General features: G+C 42.8%; 2 protein-coding genes across 2 annotated transcripts in view; one reads left to right on the top strand and one right to left on the bottom strand.

The window, feature by feature from the left end:
* The window catches only part of dnajc17 (DnaJ (Hsp40) homolog, subfamily C, member 17), a 98,417-nt gene extending 97,184 nt beyond the window's left edge, over window positions 1-1,233 (bottom strand). The window contains 1 exon segment of the mRNA XM_052020501.1: window positions 1,019-1,233. Within this exon segment, the coding sequence (XP_051876461.1) occupies window positions 1,019-1,093 (75 nt within the window). The 5' untranslated portion in view covers window positions 1,094-1,233.
* A 4,053-nt stretch (window positions 1,234-5,286) lies between these two features.
* Window positions 5,287-20,585, top strand: part of zfyve19 (zinc finger, FYVE domain containing 19) — a 31,866-nt gene continuing 16,567 nt past the window's right edge. Inside the window, exons 1-6 of the mRNA XM_052016505.1 lie at window positions 5,287-5,396; window positions 7,548-7,601; window positions 10,747-10,910; window positions 11,868-12,013; window positions 13,126-13,234; window positions 16,530-16,733. Of these exons, the coding sequence (XP_051872465.1) occupies window positions 5,326-5,396; window positions 7,548-7,601; window positions 10,747-10,910; window positions 11,868-12,013; window positions 13,126-13,234; window positions 16,530-16,733 (748 nt within the window). The 5' untranslated portion in view covers window positions 5,287-5,325. The remainder of the gene's footprint in view (window positions 5,397-7,547; window positions 7,602-10,746; window positions 10,911-11,867; window positions 12,014-13,125; window positions 13,235-16,529; window positions 16,734-20,585) is intronic.

The following is a 20,585-nucleotide window of genomic DNA, read 5'->3' as shown; positions in this document are numbered from 1 at the left end:
GAAAATTCAGCATTGAAATCATTGGGTTGTAGACTATTCAGGCAGAATATTTGGTGTTGGGCCTCACCCTAGCAGTGGAGAAGGCAGAGGATGAACAGGTCAGTGTGGGAATGGGAAAGGGAAGTTGAATGGTATGTAACTGGGAGCTCGGGATTGCCAGTGCATAGAGTGCAGATGCTCTGCAAATCAGTCACCTTTTCTGCACGTGGTCTTGCCAACATAAAGGAGGCCACATCGGGAGGACCAAATGCAGTAGCTGAGGTTGGAGGAGGTGCACATGAATCTTTGCCTCACCCGGAAGGTGATGAGGGAGGAGATACAAACAAGTGTTGACTTCTTGCAGTTGTAGGGACAAATGCAAGGGGTGGATGGGGAGAGGAGTGATTAACGGACCAGGGAGTGGTCACCTGGGGAAAGCGGAAAGGGATGCAGAGGAGAAGATGTGGCTCGTAGTGGGATCCTTGTTGCAGCTGGGTAATGACAAAGGATGGTGTGCTAGATGCGGAGGCTAGTAGGGTGAAAGTACGTAACTCTTGTCACTGTTCTGTTTGGAGGGAGTGTGATGACAGCAGGAGTCCCGAGAAATCTAGGGAATTTCGGAAATTAAAACGAATGCGTCAACTATCTCACCAGCCATTTCTTTTAAGAACCTAGGATGAAGTCCATCAGGACTTTGTCAGCCGGCAGCTCCAACAATTTGTTTTTTTTAAAACCAATATCTCAATGTTCTACAGGGGCTGCGACTGTGTATATTTTTGATAAACCCACCCACCACCTTCGGAGTAAAATATCTCGGTAACTGTCTTAAGGAACAGCTCAGCACTGAAATGGCCCTATAACTAATACCATGCACACGTTGTAAATGAAATGACAGTTTCATTCCGGTTTACGAGATCGAGTGTCCCACCTTGCCCTCCCTCCCTCAACCCTTCTACCAAATATGCAGCTCAAGACCCGGCGTCGCGCCCACTGACCAGAGCTGGCGGGGATTTTAAACCAGCGACCGGCATTTGCTCACCTCTTTGCCGGTAGCGTCCTCCCTAACACCCAGCAGCGAGTACAGATCTAACTGCAAGATTTCTTTGGCTGCCATTTCTCCGGTTCTGCCAAAGAGTAACTGTAAATCCGACCACCAGCTGATAAACTGGACTGCGACGAGAACTCAGGCCTTCATGTTCACACTCAACCTCTCAAACCTGACCCGCAAAACACTCAGGAGCCCAAGACTGCCGCCATGGGCCTTGGGATTGTAGTTCCAAACTGCGGCAACCCCGCACCTTCCTTCGCATCTCGCCACGATGAGGACTACAACTCCCAGCAAGCTTCAGGATGCACGCTGGGACTGCCGTCGAGTCCACAAGCAAGAGAGTGCCGGCGGTTGTTGGCGATGCGAGCTGGGATCTGTAGTCCGTTTACTTTTTCTGCCCGGGTTACGGCGCCCACTGCGAGAGAGAGAAAACTACATATCCCAGCGTGCATCGGAGGCGAGCAGGAAATCGGTAAGTTCCAGGTGACCCGAGAGATGCGGAGCGCAGGTTAATCAGTGTAAACTGATGGAGGGTTGTTGTGGATGGAAACTGACCCAAAATAACCGGATTATTTTGATCTTTACAACATTAGGACGTGTGGGGCACTAGTGATTGGAGATGACTGGACGATGTTTTGGCCTGCGCGGCCAAATTCACTTTGCTGAAGGAAAGAGGTAAGTTCAGGCAAAGAAATCCAGGGCCTCCTTCTGTTCTGTCTGAATCTACGTTATCAAACCTCAATGTCAGGGTTAGCAAGTAGCTACGAATATCTTCTTATTGGAATGTTTAATTATAAACCTTCTTTCTTGTCGGTTCCATAATTAAACAGTCAGAACATTATGAATCTTTGCATTTGCAACAGTTAATAGATTGTCACGTTTCTGTTTATTGTAAACAGTTCACTGTCTTTATTCAAAGGAAATTCCAACTTGCATTTATATCATTTATTAATATGGGGGGGGGGGAAGATGCAGTGCAATGCCTTATAGAGGGGAGAATATACAGGAGGTTCTTTGGTTGAACAAGCTAGGTTTTAAAAATGGTGTATTTCATTTATAGGTTCTGGGAATCTAAAATGTTGAGAATTTTGCCATCAGGGGTAGGGCAAAGACAAGGGAAGGGTTCAACAAAGCCAGAAAAGGAAATGAGCCTGGACATAAGACAAAATAAAGTTGTAAAGTTGCCTTGTAAATCCTTATTGATGAACAATAAATAATGCTTTTAATATAATGTAGTAGGGTACAAAGATTGAGAATTTGTTTTGTTTTCCTTGAGATCAAGAATACCTCAGATCTAGTTATTAGTTCTGTGTGTCCTGGTTAGCTTTATCAAACCAAACTCATTGTTTTCTGGTAGGGAAGCCAATATCTGAACGTTCACTGCCTGAGTCCCAATGGGAAAGAAACTTATCCTTCTTAACATCAATTCCAGAGCTGGAAAGGACACAAACTTCAGGGAAAGCTGACTTTAAAATAGTTCTTCCCCGACAAAAATGTTTGGAAAGATCTTGTCATAATCAACATACTGTTTTGTAATAGAGAAAAGTACAAACCTCATGGTATCTCCCTTGATCCAAACATTGGCACCTATTGGATTACGTAGCAAGATAACAAAAGACAGTCCAGATTACTTGTGGAACACCAACTGCTGACTGACTTCTGCCTAACCCTGCCTGCCTGCCATATCTGTAAATCTGGCCTCAAAATGTTGATTGTGACAAAAACACTGATGCAGGAAAATCAATGTAAAAGGGCTCAAAAAACCTCACAAAGAAAGCTCTAGCCTGTTAGTGCCTCACAAATGACCTGATGACTTCCAATCAACAGGAGCCACAGAGAGTTCACAGTGTCTGGAATGCCCTGAAGTTCACTATAATTAACATTTGTGAAGACACTCTTGGCTTCTCTATACCAGAAAACACTGAGACTCATTTTTGTGACAATGACTTGAAGATAAAGGAATGAATGCAAAACGGTTTTACTGGCAACCGAAAACTTAAGGTCCAGCACAAAACCTGAGACCCAGACAACAGATGGTGGGTGGAAAGAGCACAAAAGATCCAGCATAAGTGATTTGTCAGTGCTGTCAAGACCACCTATGGCCCAAACACCCAAGGACCCATCCTGCCAAGAGGTAATGACGGACAAAAGGTACTGTATGTCAGGGATAGCACCTGCTGGAAGGGAAATCCGAGATATCCTCAACCAGTACTCTCTCTTTGATGTGACTCCATCCTTCAGTCCACTATGCACAAGATTCTATGTTCTACCCAACGTGGCAAGAGGATAAAAAAAAGTCACCAACAAAGCTTCTGGAATAGACAAAATCCCTGCTGGAGTACTAGTACATGACGGAGAAGTACTGGTGCAAGTTCATGACATCTCTGAAAAGAAGAAAACACATCAGGGACTGGAGAGGTTGGATTTGTTTTCCTAGGAGTGGGGGAAGCTGCGAGAAAACCTGATAGAGGTGTACAAAATGTTGAGGGGCATGGATGAGGTGGATTGTGAGAAACTTTCCCCCATAGCAAAGGGCATATGTTTAGAGTAATGGATAGGATGTTTAGAGGGAATCTGAAGAACTCTTTCATCCAGAGAATGGTTGGAATCTGGAATGCACTGGCTGAGTGGGTGGCGGAGGTAGAGTCTGTCACAACATTTAAAAAGTATATAAGCAAGCACTTGAATAGCCAAGTCACAGAGACTACACACCAAGTGAGTGGAAATGAGATTCATGTAGATGGGTGCTTGATTGTCGGCATGAACATGATGGGCTGAAGGGCCTGTTTCTGTGCTCCATGACTGACCATAAATGTGACCATCTTTAAGAATGAAGCCATGTCCATTTGCAGTAATTGCAGACGGGTCTCCCTGGGTCTGTCATAGGGAAAATCATCACAAGGGTCCTTTTCAACCACTTTTTCTGAGTTGCCAAAGAGTTTCTTCACCCCCGCTCCCCTGCTTTACCTAGTGCAACATGCCCATCATCTTTCATCTCTCTTCAGTCCATCGACCACCTTGGGCTCCTGTCTCACCACTCCCACTTCTCTTCACACTGGCTATCTCCCCTCTCCATTCTCAGTAATGATGCTGGATTTCAACTGGAAACATTGACAATTCCTTTTCCCCCCCACAGATGCTGCTTGACCACTGAGTTCCTGCAGCAGATTATTTGTTGCTCCTGATGCTAGCATCTGCAGTCTCTTGTGTCTTGATTTCCTCACAGAGTTGCAATATGGATTCCGTCATTCAAGAGATGCAATGGATGTGATCTTCACCACACTGTGCATCTCAGAGGACATCACAAATCACTACACATGCATGTTTTCAACTGCACAAAACTCTTGGCTCTGTCTATCAACAGGGATTTGTGTAGATCCTCTTCAAATTGTACTGTCCTCAGAAAATGCTCACTTTTCTACATCTGCTACATGATGGTATGTAAGCTGTTATCTTTGGTAACTGGTCTACCACAGACCCATTGCACACTGAGGTGAAGTGAGGCTGTGCCATTGCACCAAGTCCCTTCTCGATCTCCTTCAGTGCAATACTCTGCGTTGTCACCAACAAGGTTTCCCTCGAGTGGAATAAATATACGGGATGAATGGGAAACTGTTCAGCCTTGGCCATCTCCACAGCCAAACCAAAATCACCTCAACCTCAGCCATCAATTTTCAGTACACAACCAATGTTTGCATATGTCTAATTTGTTCTTTCCTGACAAGTCCCAGAACAGGGTTTAATATTCTGTCATTACTTAACCATTGTTTTCAGACTTGCCTTATCTGTTTCATCCTGTTTTTATCAGTTGTGTACAATGAAACTCTCAATGGGGGGAATATATCTAATAGTTGTGGGTTGAGTCCATTGAAGACCTCGGTATGCATTTAGTTTGTAAATTAATTGACATTCTTTAACTCACAATTTTTTACATTTTGGCAGCTTGCATGCAAGAACTGTGGTTATGCATATTGTTCATCTTGCCTCAGTTACAATGCCTTCGTCCCCCGCTGTGGGAATACACAACAAAAGGTCTGCAAGCAATGCCATGGAACACTTACAAGGTAAATAATAATGTGAAAATAGCATAATCAAGAAAGTTAGTGAATTACTACTTGTTCATAAAAATCGTAAAACTGCAGATGTTGGAAATCTCAAATAAAAACAGAAAATGCTGGAAACATTCAGCAGGTCAAGCAGCATTTGACTGAGGTTCCTTGACCTGAGATATTAACTCTGTTTCTCTTTCCACAGATTGCTGTCTTACCTACAGAGTGTTTTCATCATTTTCTGTTTTTATGGAGACACGAGAGACTGCAGATACTGGAATCTGGAGAAAAACAAACAAGTTGCTGGAGGAACTCAATGGGTCAGGCAACATCTATGGGGGCAAAGGGATGGTCGGCTTTTTGGGTTGAGACCCTGCATCAGGAATGAGCGTGTAAAGGGGAGATAGCCAGTAAAAAGAGGTGATGGGGAGGAGTGAGGCAGGAGCTAGGAAGTGTTAGGTAGATCCAGTTTAGAAGGAGTTGATGGATGGGCAGATGGAATCAGGGGGAGGGAAGGGTGGAGGTAGCGACAGAGGCTGGGAGCTGATTGGTGGAGACAACGAAGGTCTGCAGATTGTGGAGTATGATAAGAAGGAAAGGTAATGAGTGGAACCAGAACGGGATGGATGGTGGGCAGATGGGAACAGTGAGGGGAGCATATTGAGGACCCAGTGAATTGAGTGTGTTGGAGATTGGCAGATGGAACCAGGTGATACAGGGGAAAGTTACCCAATGTCTTTCCCCTCCCCCACCTGGCCATCTGCCCGTCAATTCCTCCTCACCTGGATCTACCTATCGCTTGCCTGCTCCTGCCTCATCCCTCCCCCTCACCTCTTTATACTAGCTATCTCGCCTTTACATTCTCAGTCCTGATGCAGAGTCTCAACCTAAAATGTCGACTGCCCCTTTGCCTCCACAGATGCTGCCTGACCTGCTGAGTTCCTCCAGCAGTTTGTTTTCTTTTCCTCTCTATTTTGTTTTTTGTTCATGATGTTACTGAAGCAGAGCTTTATGTTGTTACACACGAAGAACAAATAGCTGAGAAATAATGTAAATATTTTGCATATTCTCATACCATCTCATTTTACAAGGCTTCCTCTCATATCATTAGATACACACTGGGAATAAACAAACCAGTTATGTTGTAGCATAACATTGTTCTCTCTGCAAGGAGTTTCTCAGATACATTTGCTTGCTTGGGTACCAGTGAATGACAAACGTCAACGTCTCCTTTTTGCTTACGCAGGTAGAGTTTGGGAACAGTTGGGTTGGTTGTTCTGTCAGCTGTATGAAACTTCCCACGTGGTGGGGCTAGGTTGGCATAGTTTGAAAGTACAGTCACATAAGGCTTCGATTGTTTGTGATTTCCTCTTGCTCATCTGCTTTCCTTATGAGCACACATGGACAACTATGCAACGTTGCCCAATCTGCCCACAGCATAATTGGAGTCACTTGCATGGGAGTTCTGCTATTAGTAGTAGTTCTACAATATAGCAGTGTATTAAATAATGTGTTTGATGCTAGCTCAAAATAACTCAGCAGAGATGTTGGCCAGCAGGATGATTGATATTTTATTTCTCACTGTTAATCAATAAAATTGCTTTTGTATGGGACCTTTTCAACTTATTGTCTCAAGATGCTGCATAGGAGTGTTGCTAAACAAAATTTGATGGTAAGCCCCATAAAATATTAAAGCGGGCTTATTTGAAAGTGGGGTACAGAGGAAGGAAAATTAGAAGCGTAGGACATTGGCAGCTGAAAGCAAGGACACCGGATGAGGAATGATCAAAGTGGAGGTTGTGGAAGAACTTAAGTTCAACAAGTGATGCTATCTTGGTGGGTTATAGGGTTGAAGGGTACAGAGGTAAGAAATGAACAAAGCTATGCATGGATTTGAGAATGAAAATGACTATTTTAAAAACCATTGTTTAACCATTGAAAGTGTAGGTCAGTGAGCACAGGACGAATAAGACGGTGTTAATTAAAACTCAAAGCAGAACTTGGATAATGTTTATGGAGAATGGGAGATGTGAGGCTGATCGGGGCATTGAAATAGTCAAAATTAGAGGTTACAAAACCTTGCTCAGTAATTTCAAGAGAAGATGAGCTGGGGCAGGAAATGGGACAGGTAATGCAATGGATTAATTAATGTAATGACATTTAATATTTGAATCAGATAACTGAATCAGAAATTGAATCAAAAGCGCTGTAATACCACCTTCATGTTTGTGGCTCAGACGGTGAATTATTATGTGTTTTATGATCTGCCCCTATGATTGCACATTTTTCATCTGTGTATTAAGTGCCTGTAACTGCCATGCATGAAGGTGTGATATTTGCTTAAGGGTGCAGAGGTTAACAACAGTCTGGGAGAAAGGCCCAGACTACCAGATGAAGTATAGTATGTGAATATGGAGGAAGAGGGAGAGAAAACAAATTTTAATAAATGTTTATTGTTTGTTCTTTAACAGCACCAAAAAACAGGACAATACTGCAAGATGGTCTCCACCGGAGAACTACAAAAAGTAAGTTGTGTTGCTTCTAGATTGGTGGGTTGTATTTATAACATGCATTTGTAAGTGCCAGTGCAAAAGAGAACTGCAACCTCCTTCTGTTACTTTATTGCTTTAAAATAAAGGTAGGTGCATCTGAATGGTATCAATGGAGAACTAACAAAGAAATGTGGGAACAGAAATAGATGATTTAATCTCTATTCACTATAAATTAGAGTTATAGATGGCTCTCATAGGGCCGAACAGCGGTGTAGTAGTTAGGTCTGTTTGAGCAATTGGGTTCAATTCTAATCTCGGGTGCTGTCTATGCTGAGTTGCATGTTCTTCCTATAACTGTGTGGGTTTCCCTTGGATGTTCTAGTTTCCTCCCACGTCCCCAAGACTTGCTGGTAGGTTAATTGACTGGTGTAAGTTCCCCATGTTGTAGGTGGGTGGCAGAAGAATTAGGAGGAATTGATGGGTTATGAGAGAGAATAGGTTACAGGGAAATAAGAGACAGGTTGGGACCATGGGAACGCTTTGAGGGCTGACATAGATTCATTGGGCCTAATTTTTTCCCCTATGTCATTATGAAATGTGAATTGAGTACATGAGGATGTGTCGATTAGTGCTTGATGGTTGGCATAGATGTAGTGGGCTGAAGGGCCCGTTTCTTTGCTGTATGCCTGAATGACTCCATGGTAATGGACTCCATGACTATCCTCTTAACTGCTTCTGCGCCACATCCTTATTAAAGTTTGTGGAGATGATGAAGTATGGAAATTCACTAGATGTGAATAATTAAACTTCAAGCCATTAATACATTTTTCATCACAATGTAGGTCCTACCATTTCCTATGTGTATGTTTTATTTCTGTATGATATATGTTTTCACAATTGGAAATCTGATTTCTTTTAGCATTTCAAGTAGTTTTTAATCCTTTCAAACATCTAACTAATTACTATCATCACTTATCTTTTAATTTGGTTAGCTTTTTAATTTTTTTTGGCCTGTTTCCTTTAGCATCAAAAGGGACTCCCATGTGTCTATTTCCAAAGCAATCTTTGAGAAGCTCTGTTTTCCCTTCCTTGTCATATGTGTGTTTTCTGTGCAAATGCTCTTAAAGCCTACATCTGTTCAAGACTTGAAATACTGTCCTGGCAAGGTTCTACTTGCACTCCTTGTACTTCCCCAGCAGGATAGAAGAAAAAGCAAGTAAGGGAATTGGATAAGTACTTAAAAAGGGAACAATTGTAGGGCAATTGGGAAATATCAGGAAAGTGATGGAGAGCCACCCAGAGGGACAATGATTCAAGTACAAATTATTCTCTCTTTTCCCAATTGGAATTTCCTCTGTCTTCTACAGTGGCGTCTGCAAACTGAATAACTTATTGTACTGTCTCAATTCAACCTGGATGTAGGTCCTGTTTCCATTAATAATATTAACACTAAGGCTGGGTAGGTGCTGTTATTCAGCTCTGAAACTGACAACAAGAGAGCTTTTCAGAGACTCAATTTGGCACCAATAATTCCTTATTTTCTGTTGGAGTGTTGGAGTACAAGATTTTCCTTTGGCGTGCCTTCAGTAACATTGTGGAAACTCAGCAATGTGCTAGATATGGATGAAAATCTGCACTAGAGGGTGGAAGACTTCCTGCAGTAACACAGCATTCAATTGTGGAGTCAAACTTGGTTAATAGGTAGTGTAGGGCAGGCACGGTAGTGTAGCAGTTAGTGTAACGTGATTACAGTGCCAGCGACCCGGGTTCAATTCCGGCTGCTGTCTGTAAGGAGTTTGTACAATTCTCCCTGTGTCTGCCTGGGTTTCCTCTGGGTGCTCTGGTTTCCTCCCACATTCCAAAGATGTACGAGTTAGGAAGTTGTGGGCATGCTATGTTGGCGCCGGAAGCATGGCGACATTTGCGGGCTGCCCCCAGAACACTCTACACAAAGATGCATTTCACTGTGTGTTTCGATGTACATGTGAGTAATAAAGGTATTGCATCTTAATATTTGGGTCTTGTCCTGCTAATGGCTCTCTGCTGCTTCCCTGCTGTTTTCCAATAGTCCTTCAAATTTTCCTTTTTTTTTAGTATATATCCAATCCCCTTTAAAGTTTGGAGAGACAAGAGATTGCAGATGCGGGAATCAGGAGCAACAAATAATCTGCAGGTCCTGATGCAGGGTTTCGACCCGAAATGTCGACAATTCCTTTCCTCCCACAGATGCTGCATGGGCCACTGAGTTCCTCCAGCAGATTGTTTGTCGACCCTTTAAAGTTTGCCTTCACCACCCTTTCAAGTTTGCCTTCACCACCCTTTCAGACAGTGAAACCCAGATTAGAAAACTCACTGGTAAACGATTTCTTCTCCTTTAAGCTTTTGGCCAATTATTGCAAATCTACATCCTTTAATTACCAACGCATGTGAGGCTAGTAAATGTTTCACCCTGCCTTCTCTGTCAAAGCCTCTCATAATTTTGAACACTTTTATTAGAACTCTCCTCTGAACTCAAACAGATGGAATCCTACAGTATGGTTTCATAGTTAAATAAATTCTTTGACATTAGGGTGCTTTCATCATGCCACAAGACAACATATAGCATCTGTTGACAATATAGTCAAACTCCACTAGTCTGCTATCCAACTGTTCAGAAATCCTGATAGTTCGGCATCTGGCCCACCTAGTGATGTTTGCCAAGCTGCCTCACTCACCAGGACCCTGGTTCTCAAGCTGTCCTGAGACCTCAATGGGGCCCTGGTTCTTGCGCTCCTTCCAAATGTAGGGCAACGGTTCCTGGACTCCCTTCCAACTCTCCAGGGCCCCAGTTCCTGTGCTCCCTTTAAACATGGAACATTTATCACTTCTACTGTGTAACATCTAAAAAAAATAAATTAAAAGTGTATTGGAGTATTAATATTGAATAATATCCAATGGTCTGGAAAATCTGCTCGTCCAGCACCACTGAAGTCCCAAGCATGCCAGATTAATGGAGTTTTATTGTAGCGAACCATTTTTCCTAGATGTCAAAGCTTGGTTTAGGTGACTCAACAAGAAAATTCTCTCTAACTCCAATTCTTGGTAACATGAGATTTTTAGTAAATTGAAGAAACGAGCATCCTTAATAGGTAATTCTTCTTATGATCCAGCTCCAATAAAACTATCTTCTGGTCTGTAGGCGAGTAGCTGCTTTGGAGGCCAAACAGCAAGGTCAAGCTGCAGTCCACAAAGCAGGGTGTCAGGCGCCCAGCATTGGCATAAGCTTCAAGCACTGTGATCTTTCGAAAGAGGATCGGGCCATTGCTGAACGACTGGAGAAGCTGAAGGGAGAAACCAAACCAAGTGAGTTCCATTGTTAATTACCGGAAATATTTGTGACACTAGCAAGGGCAACATTTGTTGTCCATTCCTGTTTGCACTCAAGGTTAGTTGTAAATTGCCATCTTGAACAACTATAGTCCATGTGATGAAAGAAATCCTGCAGTGTTGTGAGGCAGAGTGTTCCAGGATTTTGACCAAATAATGATGAGTCAGGAAAATGTGTTCACCTGGTGTAACAATAACAAATTTCATAGAAAATTTCATTGGCCAACAGATTTTTGGCTTGTTATCTGTAAGTAACTGACTGCACTATAATAACCTTGTTATGAATGGGTTTTTGAATGCTCACACTAAGGCATCCTTATCAATGTTCTGAACCATTGTTTTTTAAGCCTTTTCAGATATTGTCTCAACATGCCATCCTTTCTACCCTTGTGTTCCTTGAGCTATGATTTTACTCGGAACTGGGGTTGTGATCGAAAGATACAATTTGTGGGCACACCATTTAATCCAAACTGATCCTTCCAAACCATTGATCAATATTTCCAAGAATATCTGATCCCTCCCTTGTGTATTACGTACATACTGTATATCACCTTTCATTCACCTGAATGCAGCTAAATGCTTATAAAGACAATATTATATTCACTGTGGTAGTCACTGTTATACTGTAGAGAGTTCATCCTGATGTCATCACATATCCTTGGTGTCATTATAAAGCTGGAACAGTTTGATATTGATACTGTCCAGAAAAAGTTTTTCTTTCTTTTCCTGATATCAATTAGTGCAAGATTCAAGAATACCAACCCAGAGAGGCAAAAACAGATAAACCTTGGATCAACTAGTTTTTTTTGGCTTGGTCCTCAGCAGAAACGTAAGAACAAAATTGCAGCTTTTAATTAGTGAAGAAGTTGGATCAATCCAAGTTGGGCATTTCCTCCATACTGTACTGTACCAATATGTTATTGTGTATTGCAGAATCTGTACCATCTCAGAAAGAGATTGAGTGTCGGCTAGCTGCACTAATGAAGGAACCTCAGCGACCCATACCTTCCACCAGGGAGATGGAAGACAGGTTAGCCCAGTTAAAGGGCCAAACTCCACCTTCACAGACCCCTAAACCTGTAAGAACACGCAATGTCTTTATACCCTGCTGAACGTATAAATTACTTAACATTTACTTACCATTCTTTTAATTATGACAAAAAAAATCAATAGAGCTGGAAAATAATGAAAAACAGCTAAGAAATTTATGGTAGACTTGGCTTAACGTTGTGTACTTTTATACACCTCTGCCTGTGATCTGGCCTGATATCCTACACAGCTGAGTATGTAGATTTGGCACAGTCCTGTATATTATTTCCTGCTGGTGCTCCAGTTCCTCACTAAATGGCTAGATCTAAATCTGGTGCTTGGCACATTACTTACTGGGGCCAAACCTGGTCCTGCTCACTGCTGTCCGAACAGACATCAGCTGAATTCAGTGCAGACTGCGAATTAACTTTGCAACCTCCTGGTGTGAGAGTCATACAGCATGGAAATGGGCCCTTCGGCCCAACTGGTCCAAGCGAGTCCCATTTGGCCCATATCCCTCTAAACCTCTCCTATCTATGTACCTGTCGAAGTATCTTTTAAATGTTGTTAATGTACCTGCCTTAACCACTTCCTCTGGAAGCTCATTCCATACACTGACAACCCTCTGGTGAAAAAGTTGCCCCTCAGGTTCCTATTAAATCTCTCCCCTCTCACCTAGTTCCTCTGCCCTCTAGTTCTTAACTCCCCAACTCTGGGGGGAAAACGACTGTACATATTGACCTGATCTGTGCCCCTCATGTTTTTATACACCTCTATAAAATCATCCCTCATTCTCCTGTGCTCCAATAAAAAGAAGTCCTAACCTGCTCAACCCTTGAATCCCAGCAACATCCTCGTAAATCTCCTCTGCACCCTTTCCAGCTTAATGGCGTCTTTCTGTTGTCTGTGCTGAATGATCAGTGTTCTTGGGTGCTTGGTCATTTAGTTTAAACAAATTAATGTTTTTGTTGTTAAAAAAAAATTAATACAGCTAAATATTTTCCCCACAATGGCCCTTCCTCAGACCATTAAATAACCAGGAAGTTCCACATTCCCAGCAATGAAAATGAAGCCCACTGAATCCCAAATTTGGCTGTGTAGGTGTCTGCAAAAATCCAATGCATTCAATAACTTTCAGTTGAACTCTCTTCCTTTATTCTAGAATCATCAGGCTCCTGATACCAGGACTCAAACGGAACAAGTCAGTGACCTTCTCAAACAGATGTCAGAAGAGACAGCCATAGATGAGAAATGCAGCTCTGGTGTTAAAAGTAAGGCATTCTATTATTATTTTTATTAAATGTCCATGACTCACTGTGATTGCTAACTCCTTCTTTCCCACAAGGAAAAAAGAACATAAATTAACATGTGCACATTTTCCCAGTGGCTGTCATTGGATGGCTTTTAGCTTCAGGAATCTTGGTTGTTTTTCCTTGTTTTTTATGTTAGGAATTGCCATGTCCTAATATATGATTTTGTCGCCTTGCCAGAGGTAAATCAACTGGCAAAACCTTGAAATAAAACTTGAGACATTTTGGTTTGTGCTGGTTGATATCTTATTGGCCAGGGCATTTGCACATCAGGGACATTATGTATCTTGAGATACCACATTTGACCTTTTGTGAGGATATGAATATAATAAAGTCACTAATAACTGGTTAAGAATTCAGAAGACACCTTTTATTACTCGGGGAGTGGATAGAATATGGAACTCACTACTACACTGAATCATTAAGATGAATTGCTTCGATGTGCCTTTCATAAAAAAGAAAGGAAAAGGGGGATATGTTGATGAGGTTGGGTGAAGTAGACTGGGAGAAGGTTCATTGATTACCTGTTTCTGTGCTGTAAATTTGATGTAATCTCCACATTCTTCTAAATCTTTATCTGAGTTTGTGCCAGTGCAATGGTGCAGGCTCCTCAGCCCGGGGGCTGGAAGCCTGTGGGAGTTCGTGCTGCCTTGATGGGACTCAGAAGTGCAATGATGCAGCACAAGCAGCAGGGCCCATGCCAGGACCAGAATCTGGGACTTCTGTCAGAAGCACAGTAATTCCTGGCGTTACCACTGGTTTTGGATCAGGGGAGTCACGATAGGATACAGGAACTGTGGTGTATGAAGGCTATAATAAATCTAGTCAAAAGGAAAAGAAAAGCATACAAAAGGTACAGAGAGCTAGGTAATGTTAGAGATCTGGAGGAGTACAAGGCTAAAAGGAAGGAACTTAAGAAAGAGATTAGGACAGCCAGAAGGGGACATGAGAAGGCCTTGGTGGGCAGGATCAAGGAAAACCCCAAGGCGTTCTAGAGGTATGTGAAGAGTAAGAGGATGAAATGTGAAAGGATAGGGCCTATCAAGTGCAGCAGTGGGAAAGTGTGTATGGATCCGGAAGAAATAGCGGAGGTACTTAATGAATACGTCAGTATTCACCACGGAAAAAGATCTGGGGGGATTGTAGTGGGGACTTGCAGTGGCCTGAAAAGCTTGAGCATGTAGATATTAGAAAAGAGGTGGTGCTGAAACTTTTGGAAAGCATCAAGTTAGATAAGTCACCGGGACCGGATGAGATGTACCCCAGGTTGCTGTGGGAGGCGAGGGAGGAGATTGCGGAACCTTTGACAATGATCTTTGTGTCGTCCATGGAGACGGGAGAGGTTCCGGAAGATTGGAGGGTTGCGGATGTTGTTCCCTTATTCAAGAAGGGGAGTAGGGATAGCCCAGGAAATTATAGACCGGTGAGTCTTACCTCAGTGGTTGGTAAGTTGATGGAGAAGATCCTGAGAGGCAGGATTTATGAACACTTGGAGAGGTATAATATGATTAGGAATAGTCAGCATGACTTTGTTAAGGGCAGGTCCTGCCTTACGAGCCTGATTGAATTTTTTGAGGATATGACTAAACACATCGATGAAGGGAGAGTAGTAGATGTAGTGTATATGGATTTCAGCAAGGCGTTTGATAAGGTACCCCATGCAAGGCTTATGGAGGAGGTGAGGAGACATGGGATCCAAGGGGACATTGCAGTGTGGATCCAGAACTAGCTAGCCCACAGAAGGCAAAGAGTGGTTGTTGAGGGGTCGTATTCTGAGTGGAGGTCGGTGACCAGTGGTGTACCTCAGGGATCTGTACTGGGACCCTAACTATCTTTGATTTTTATAAATGACCTGGATGAGGAAGCGGAGGGGTGGGTTAGTAAGTTTGCGGATGACACGAAGGTTGGAGGTGTTGTGGCTAGTTCGGAGGGCTGTCAGAGGTTACAGAGGGATATAGATAGGATGCAGAGTTGGGCTGAGAAGTGGCAGATGCAGTTCAACCCAGATAAGTGTGAAGTGGTTCATTTTGGTAGGTCAAATATGTTGGCGGAATATAGTCTTAATGGTAGGACTCTTGGCAGTCTGGAGGATCAGAGGGATCTTGGGGTCCGAGTCCATAGGACACTCAAAGTGGCGGTGCAGGTTGACTCTGTGGTTAAGCAGGCATATGGTGTATTGTCCTTCATCAATCGGGGAATTGAATTTAGGAGCCGTGAGGTATTGTTGCAGCTATATAGGTCCCTGGTCAGACCCCACTTGGAGTATTGTGCTCAGTTCTGGTCGGCTCACTACAGGAAAGATGTGGAAGCCATAGAGAGGGTGCAGAGAAGATTTACAAGGATGCTGCCTAGAATGCGGAGCATGCCTTGTGAAAGCAGGTTGAGGGAACTCTGCCTTTTCTCCTTGGAGAGACGGAGGATGAGGGGGGACCTGACTGAGGTGTATAAGATGACGAGAGGCATTGATTGGGTAGATAGTCAGAGGCTTTTCCCCAGGGCTGAATTGGTGGCCACAAGAGGACATAGGTTTAAGGTGCTGGGGAGTGGATATAGAGGAGATGTCAGGGTAAGTTTTTTACTCAGAGAGTGGTGAGTGCATGGAATGGGCTGCCGGAAACGGTGGTGGAGGCTGATGGGATAGGGTGTTTCAAGAGACTGTTAGGTAGGTACATGGAGCTGAGTAAAATAGAGGGCTATGGGTAAGCCTAGTAATTTCTGGGGTAGGGACATGTTCAGCACAGCTTTGTGGGCCGAAGGGCCTGAATTGTGCTGTAATTGTTCTATGTTCTTTAACATCCAGCTCAATATCTCTGTGATCAGTCAATTGTAGGGAAAGCATGAAAAATGCATACATTTGCCCCGTAGCCAAAAATAATAATTTCATAATTAACCTGTAAGATTTTAATAATTGATTTAAAGGAATGATGGGGGATAATGCACTCTGTTTGATGTATTCAGCCATGCAAGGTTAGTCAAGGGACACGCTGGATTGTGGATTTTGAAAATATCTTGAAATGTTGAACACTGATTTGGTTCATAATTAGTTGTTGCCCTTGTAGTTGGTTTTTGTTCTTAAGCCTCTTTGCAAGATTAGGTCCTGTGCACTTCTCATTAGAAGTATCTGTGTGCATCTTCGATGCCATTTTTGGCTCTGCTGCATCTTCATAGCTTCTCAAAAGCACATTACATGGCTACAATTATCCCCCAAACCCTCTGAATATTATTTAACAGAGGACGATGTCTTGTTTGGGCACAGATGATGAAATGAATGACCTGAATAAAGGAATCGATCCACAAAATTTCCACTATGCCACCACCAAAAACATCAAACTTGAGGAGGAAAAGAATTATCTTCTGGACCAAGCAACAGCTGAACTAAAACAGGACAACTTGGATCAGGAGCATTCCTTAAAGATCGCCAGGAGACTGGCCACACTTAAAGGAGAGGATCCAAATACTGGTGAGTGCATGTAATTTTGGACGGTTTCAACATCAGTTTCTAAAATATTTAAAATTTGTTCTCATGCGTGTGTGACTCTTGCTATTCTGCGATTGCCTCTCTTGGATGATGCATGCTTTCCCACTGTTGCAGTTCTTGAGGTAATGGTGTTCCCATTGTAGTATTTGATAGGTAAGGCAGTCCAAGATTTTAGACCAGCTCTTTGAAGGAATAACAAAATGTGGGTGGCAGAACAGAACGGTTTATCTTTTTCCCCTTCTTTACTTCCCAGCAACCCCTACAGTTTTGTAATCTTCCATTGTGCCCAAAAGGCAAGAACTCAGATGTCAGTAGGCTATACGGTATTACAAAGTGCACTTTTCAGCATGGAATGCAGGTGCTGTTTTTCCCTCTTTCATGCACTCCTCTCGAGCTCAGCTTATCCAGCAACAAATTGAATCTGTTAATTGAACCATGTCCCGAGCCGCTTGTGGAGCTGCAATCCAAATGGTTTTCTTTTTGTGTTGAACCTTTAGACAAAAGTACATTCACATATCTATTTTGTGAAGCCATTGTATACTTAGCTATAGGTTCTCACATAATCTGGCAGGGGGATGGAAACCAGGATGTTAGGATAGAGGAAGAGGTATATAGGAACAAGTCCAAGATAGTGTGCAGTGAGGATGGTAAGAAGGACAGGCAGGTGAAAAGACAGGATAATTTGCTGAACAATAGAAGTACAATAAAATCAATAGCAGATACTGGTCTAAATGTACTATATTTAAATGTGCGTAGCATTAGGAATAAAGTGGACGACCTAGTGGCACAACTACAGATTAAAAAATATGACATTGTGGCAATCACTGAGTCATGGCTTTATGACGGATATGATTGGGCACTGAATGTCCAGAGTTACACAGTGTGTAGGAAGGATAGGCAGGTGGGGAGAGGGGGTGGTGTGGCTCTGATGGTTAGTAATGATATAAAATCAATTGAAAGGAAGGACATTGGGTCAGAAGAAGTGGAATCCTTATGGGTGGAGCTAAGAAATAGCAGGGGTAAAAGGACAATAATAGCAGTTATATATAGGCCCCCGTAACAGCAGCCGGGATGTGGACTATAAGTTACAGTTAGAAATAGAAAAAGCGTGTCAGAGAGACAACGTTAAGATAATTATGGGGGATTTTAACATGAAGGTGGATTGGGAAAGCTAGCAAGGCAGTGGATCTCAGGAGAGCAAGTTTGTGGAATGTCTACGGGACGGCTTTTTGGAGCAACTCGTTGATGAGCCCACCAGGGGATCGGCTGTTTTGGATTGGGTGTTGTGTAACGAACCAGAGGTGATTAGGGAACTAAAGGTAAAGGAACCATTAGGAACTAGTGATCACAATATGATCGAGTTCAGTTTCAAATTTGAGAAGGAGAAGCTGATAGCAGGTGTATCGATATTTCAGTGGAACAAAGGAAACTACAGTGGCATGAGAGAAGAACTGGCACAAATTGATTGGAAGAGTAAGCTAGCTGGAAGGACAGCAGAGCAGAAATGGATAGAATTTCTACAAGCAATAAGGAAAATGCAGGATAGATATATTCCAAGAAAAAAGGTCTTGAATGGAAAAATGGCACAAATATGGATAATGAGAGGGGTTAAGGCTAAAATAAGAGCAAAAGGGAGGGCATACAAGGAAGCAAAAATTAGTGGGAAAACAGAAGACTGCAAAACTTTTAAAAACCTGTAGAAAGAAACTAAGAAGATCATTAGGAAAGAAAAGATGAATTATGAAAGGAAGTTGGCAGATAACATTCAAAAAGATACTAAGAGTTTTTTTTAAATATATGAAGAGTAAAAGAGAGACACGGGTTGATATAGGACCAATCGATAATGATGCAGGAGAGATTATAATGGATGATAAAGAGATGGCAGAGGAACTAAATGAGTATTTTGCATCAGTCTTCACTGTGGAGGACATCAGCAATATACCGGATAGTCAGGGGTCTCAAGGGATGGAACTGAGTTCAGTTAAGGTTACTAGAGAGAAGGTGCTAGGGAAGCTAAATGGACTACAGACAGATAAGTCTCCCGGACCGGATGAGGTGCATCCCCGGGTTCTGAAGGAGGTGGCTTTAGAGATTACGGAGGCATTGGTGATAATTTTCCAGGAATCAATAGACTCCGGCATGGTTCCGGAGGACTGGAGGGTCGCAAATGTAGTTCTGCTGTATAAGAAAGGTGGGAGGCAACGTAAAGGAAATTACAGACCTATTAGTCTGACATCGGTGGTGGGAAAAATATTGGAATCTATCCTCAAGGATGACGTTATGGAATACCTAGAGGTGCAAAGCAAGATAGGTCCAAGCCAGCATGGGTTTGTGAAGGGAAGATCCAGCCTAACCAACCTATTGGAGTTTTTGCGGAAATCTCAGGTAGGGTGGATAAGGGAGAGGCTGTGGATGTTGTGTATTTAGACTTTCAAAAGGCCTTCGACAGGGTGCCACATAAGAGGCTGATTAATAAGATGAGAGCTCATGGAATTACAGGTAGGATATTGGAATGGGTGGAGCATTGGCTGGTAGGCAGAAAGCAAAGGGTGGGAATAAAAGGATCCTGTTCTGGTTGGCTGCCGGTTACTAGTGGTATTCCACAAGGGTTGGTGTTGGGGCAGCTTCTTTTTACTTTGTACATTAATGATTTGAATGATGGAGTAAATGGTTTTGTGGCTAAGTTTGCAGACAACACCAAGATAGGTGGAGGAGTAGGGAGTATTGAAGAAACAGGAAGGTTGCGGAGAGACTTAGATAGTTTAGGAGAATGGGCAAAGAAATGGCAGATGAGATTCAATGTCGAGAAATGTGCCATTGTACACTTTGGAAACAGAAATAAACGGGCAGATTATTATCTAGATGGGGAGAAAATTCCAAGTACAGAAGTACAAAGGGACTTGGGGGTACTCGTCCAGGATACCCTAAAGGTTAACCACCAGGTCGGATCAGCGGTAAAGAAAGCGAATGCTATGTTGGCATTCATTTCGAGAGGTATAGTGTATAAAAGTAGGGAAGTGTTGATGAGGCTCTCTGGGGCACTGGTGAGCCCTCATTTGGAATACTGGGTGCAGTTTTGGGCCCCATATCTTAGGAAGGATGTACTGATGTTGGAGAGGGTTCAGAGGAGGTTTACGAGGATGATTCCCGGAATGAAAGGGCTTACATACGACAAGCATTTGTTGGCTCTTGGACTGTACTCACTGGAGTACAGAAGAATGAGAGGGGACCTCATAGAAACATTTAGAATGTTGAAAGGACTGGACAGAGTAGATGTGGTTAAGCTGTTTCCCTTGGTGGGTGAGTCCAGGACTAGAGGGCATAATCTTAGAATTAGAGGGTACCGGTTTAAAACAGAAATGAGGAGAAATTTCTTTAGCCAGAGGGTAGTGAAATTATGGAATTCTTTGCCATGTACAGCTGTGGAGGCCCAATCATTGGAGGTGTTTAAGGAGGAGATAGATAGATATCTAATTAGTCAAGGTATCAAGGGGTATGGGGATAAGGCTGGAAATTGGGGCTGATAGGAATAGTTTTAGTTTAGGTCATGGAGCAGACTCGATGGGTTGAATGGCCCAATTCTGCTCCTTAGTCTTGTGATCTTGTGAATTATGACAGCTTTATTTACTTTGATTGCAAAGTAGATGTTGGAAGAGCGCATCCAGGTTTCCTGGCATGGTTGTTTGCATGGGGAACACAAAGCCAGGGATTGAAATGGTTGTGTTTTCTGGTATGTTAGGCCTGCAGATAAGAGGAGGGAACACCCTGCTTGCTAGGTGAGGTCAGCCAGTGGATTACTGTGCTGAACCAGATGGGATTTTTGTTTCTTTTACT

Source organism: Pristis pectinata, chromosome 1 (genome assembly GCF_009764475.1).
Source record: "Pristis pectinata isolate sPriPec2 chromosome 1, sPriPec2.1.pri, whole genome shotgun sequence".
In the NCBI taxonomy this organism is placed as follows: Eukaryota; Metazoa; Chordata; class Chondrichthyes; order Rhinopristiformes; family Pristidae; genus Pristis; species Pristis pectinata.
Note: the sequence above shows the minus strand (reverse complement) of the source record. Positions and strands in the feature narration are given on the sequence as shown.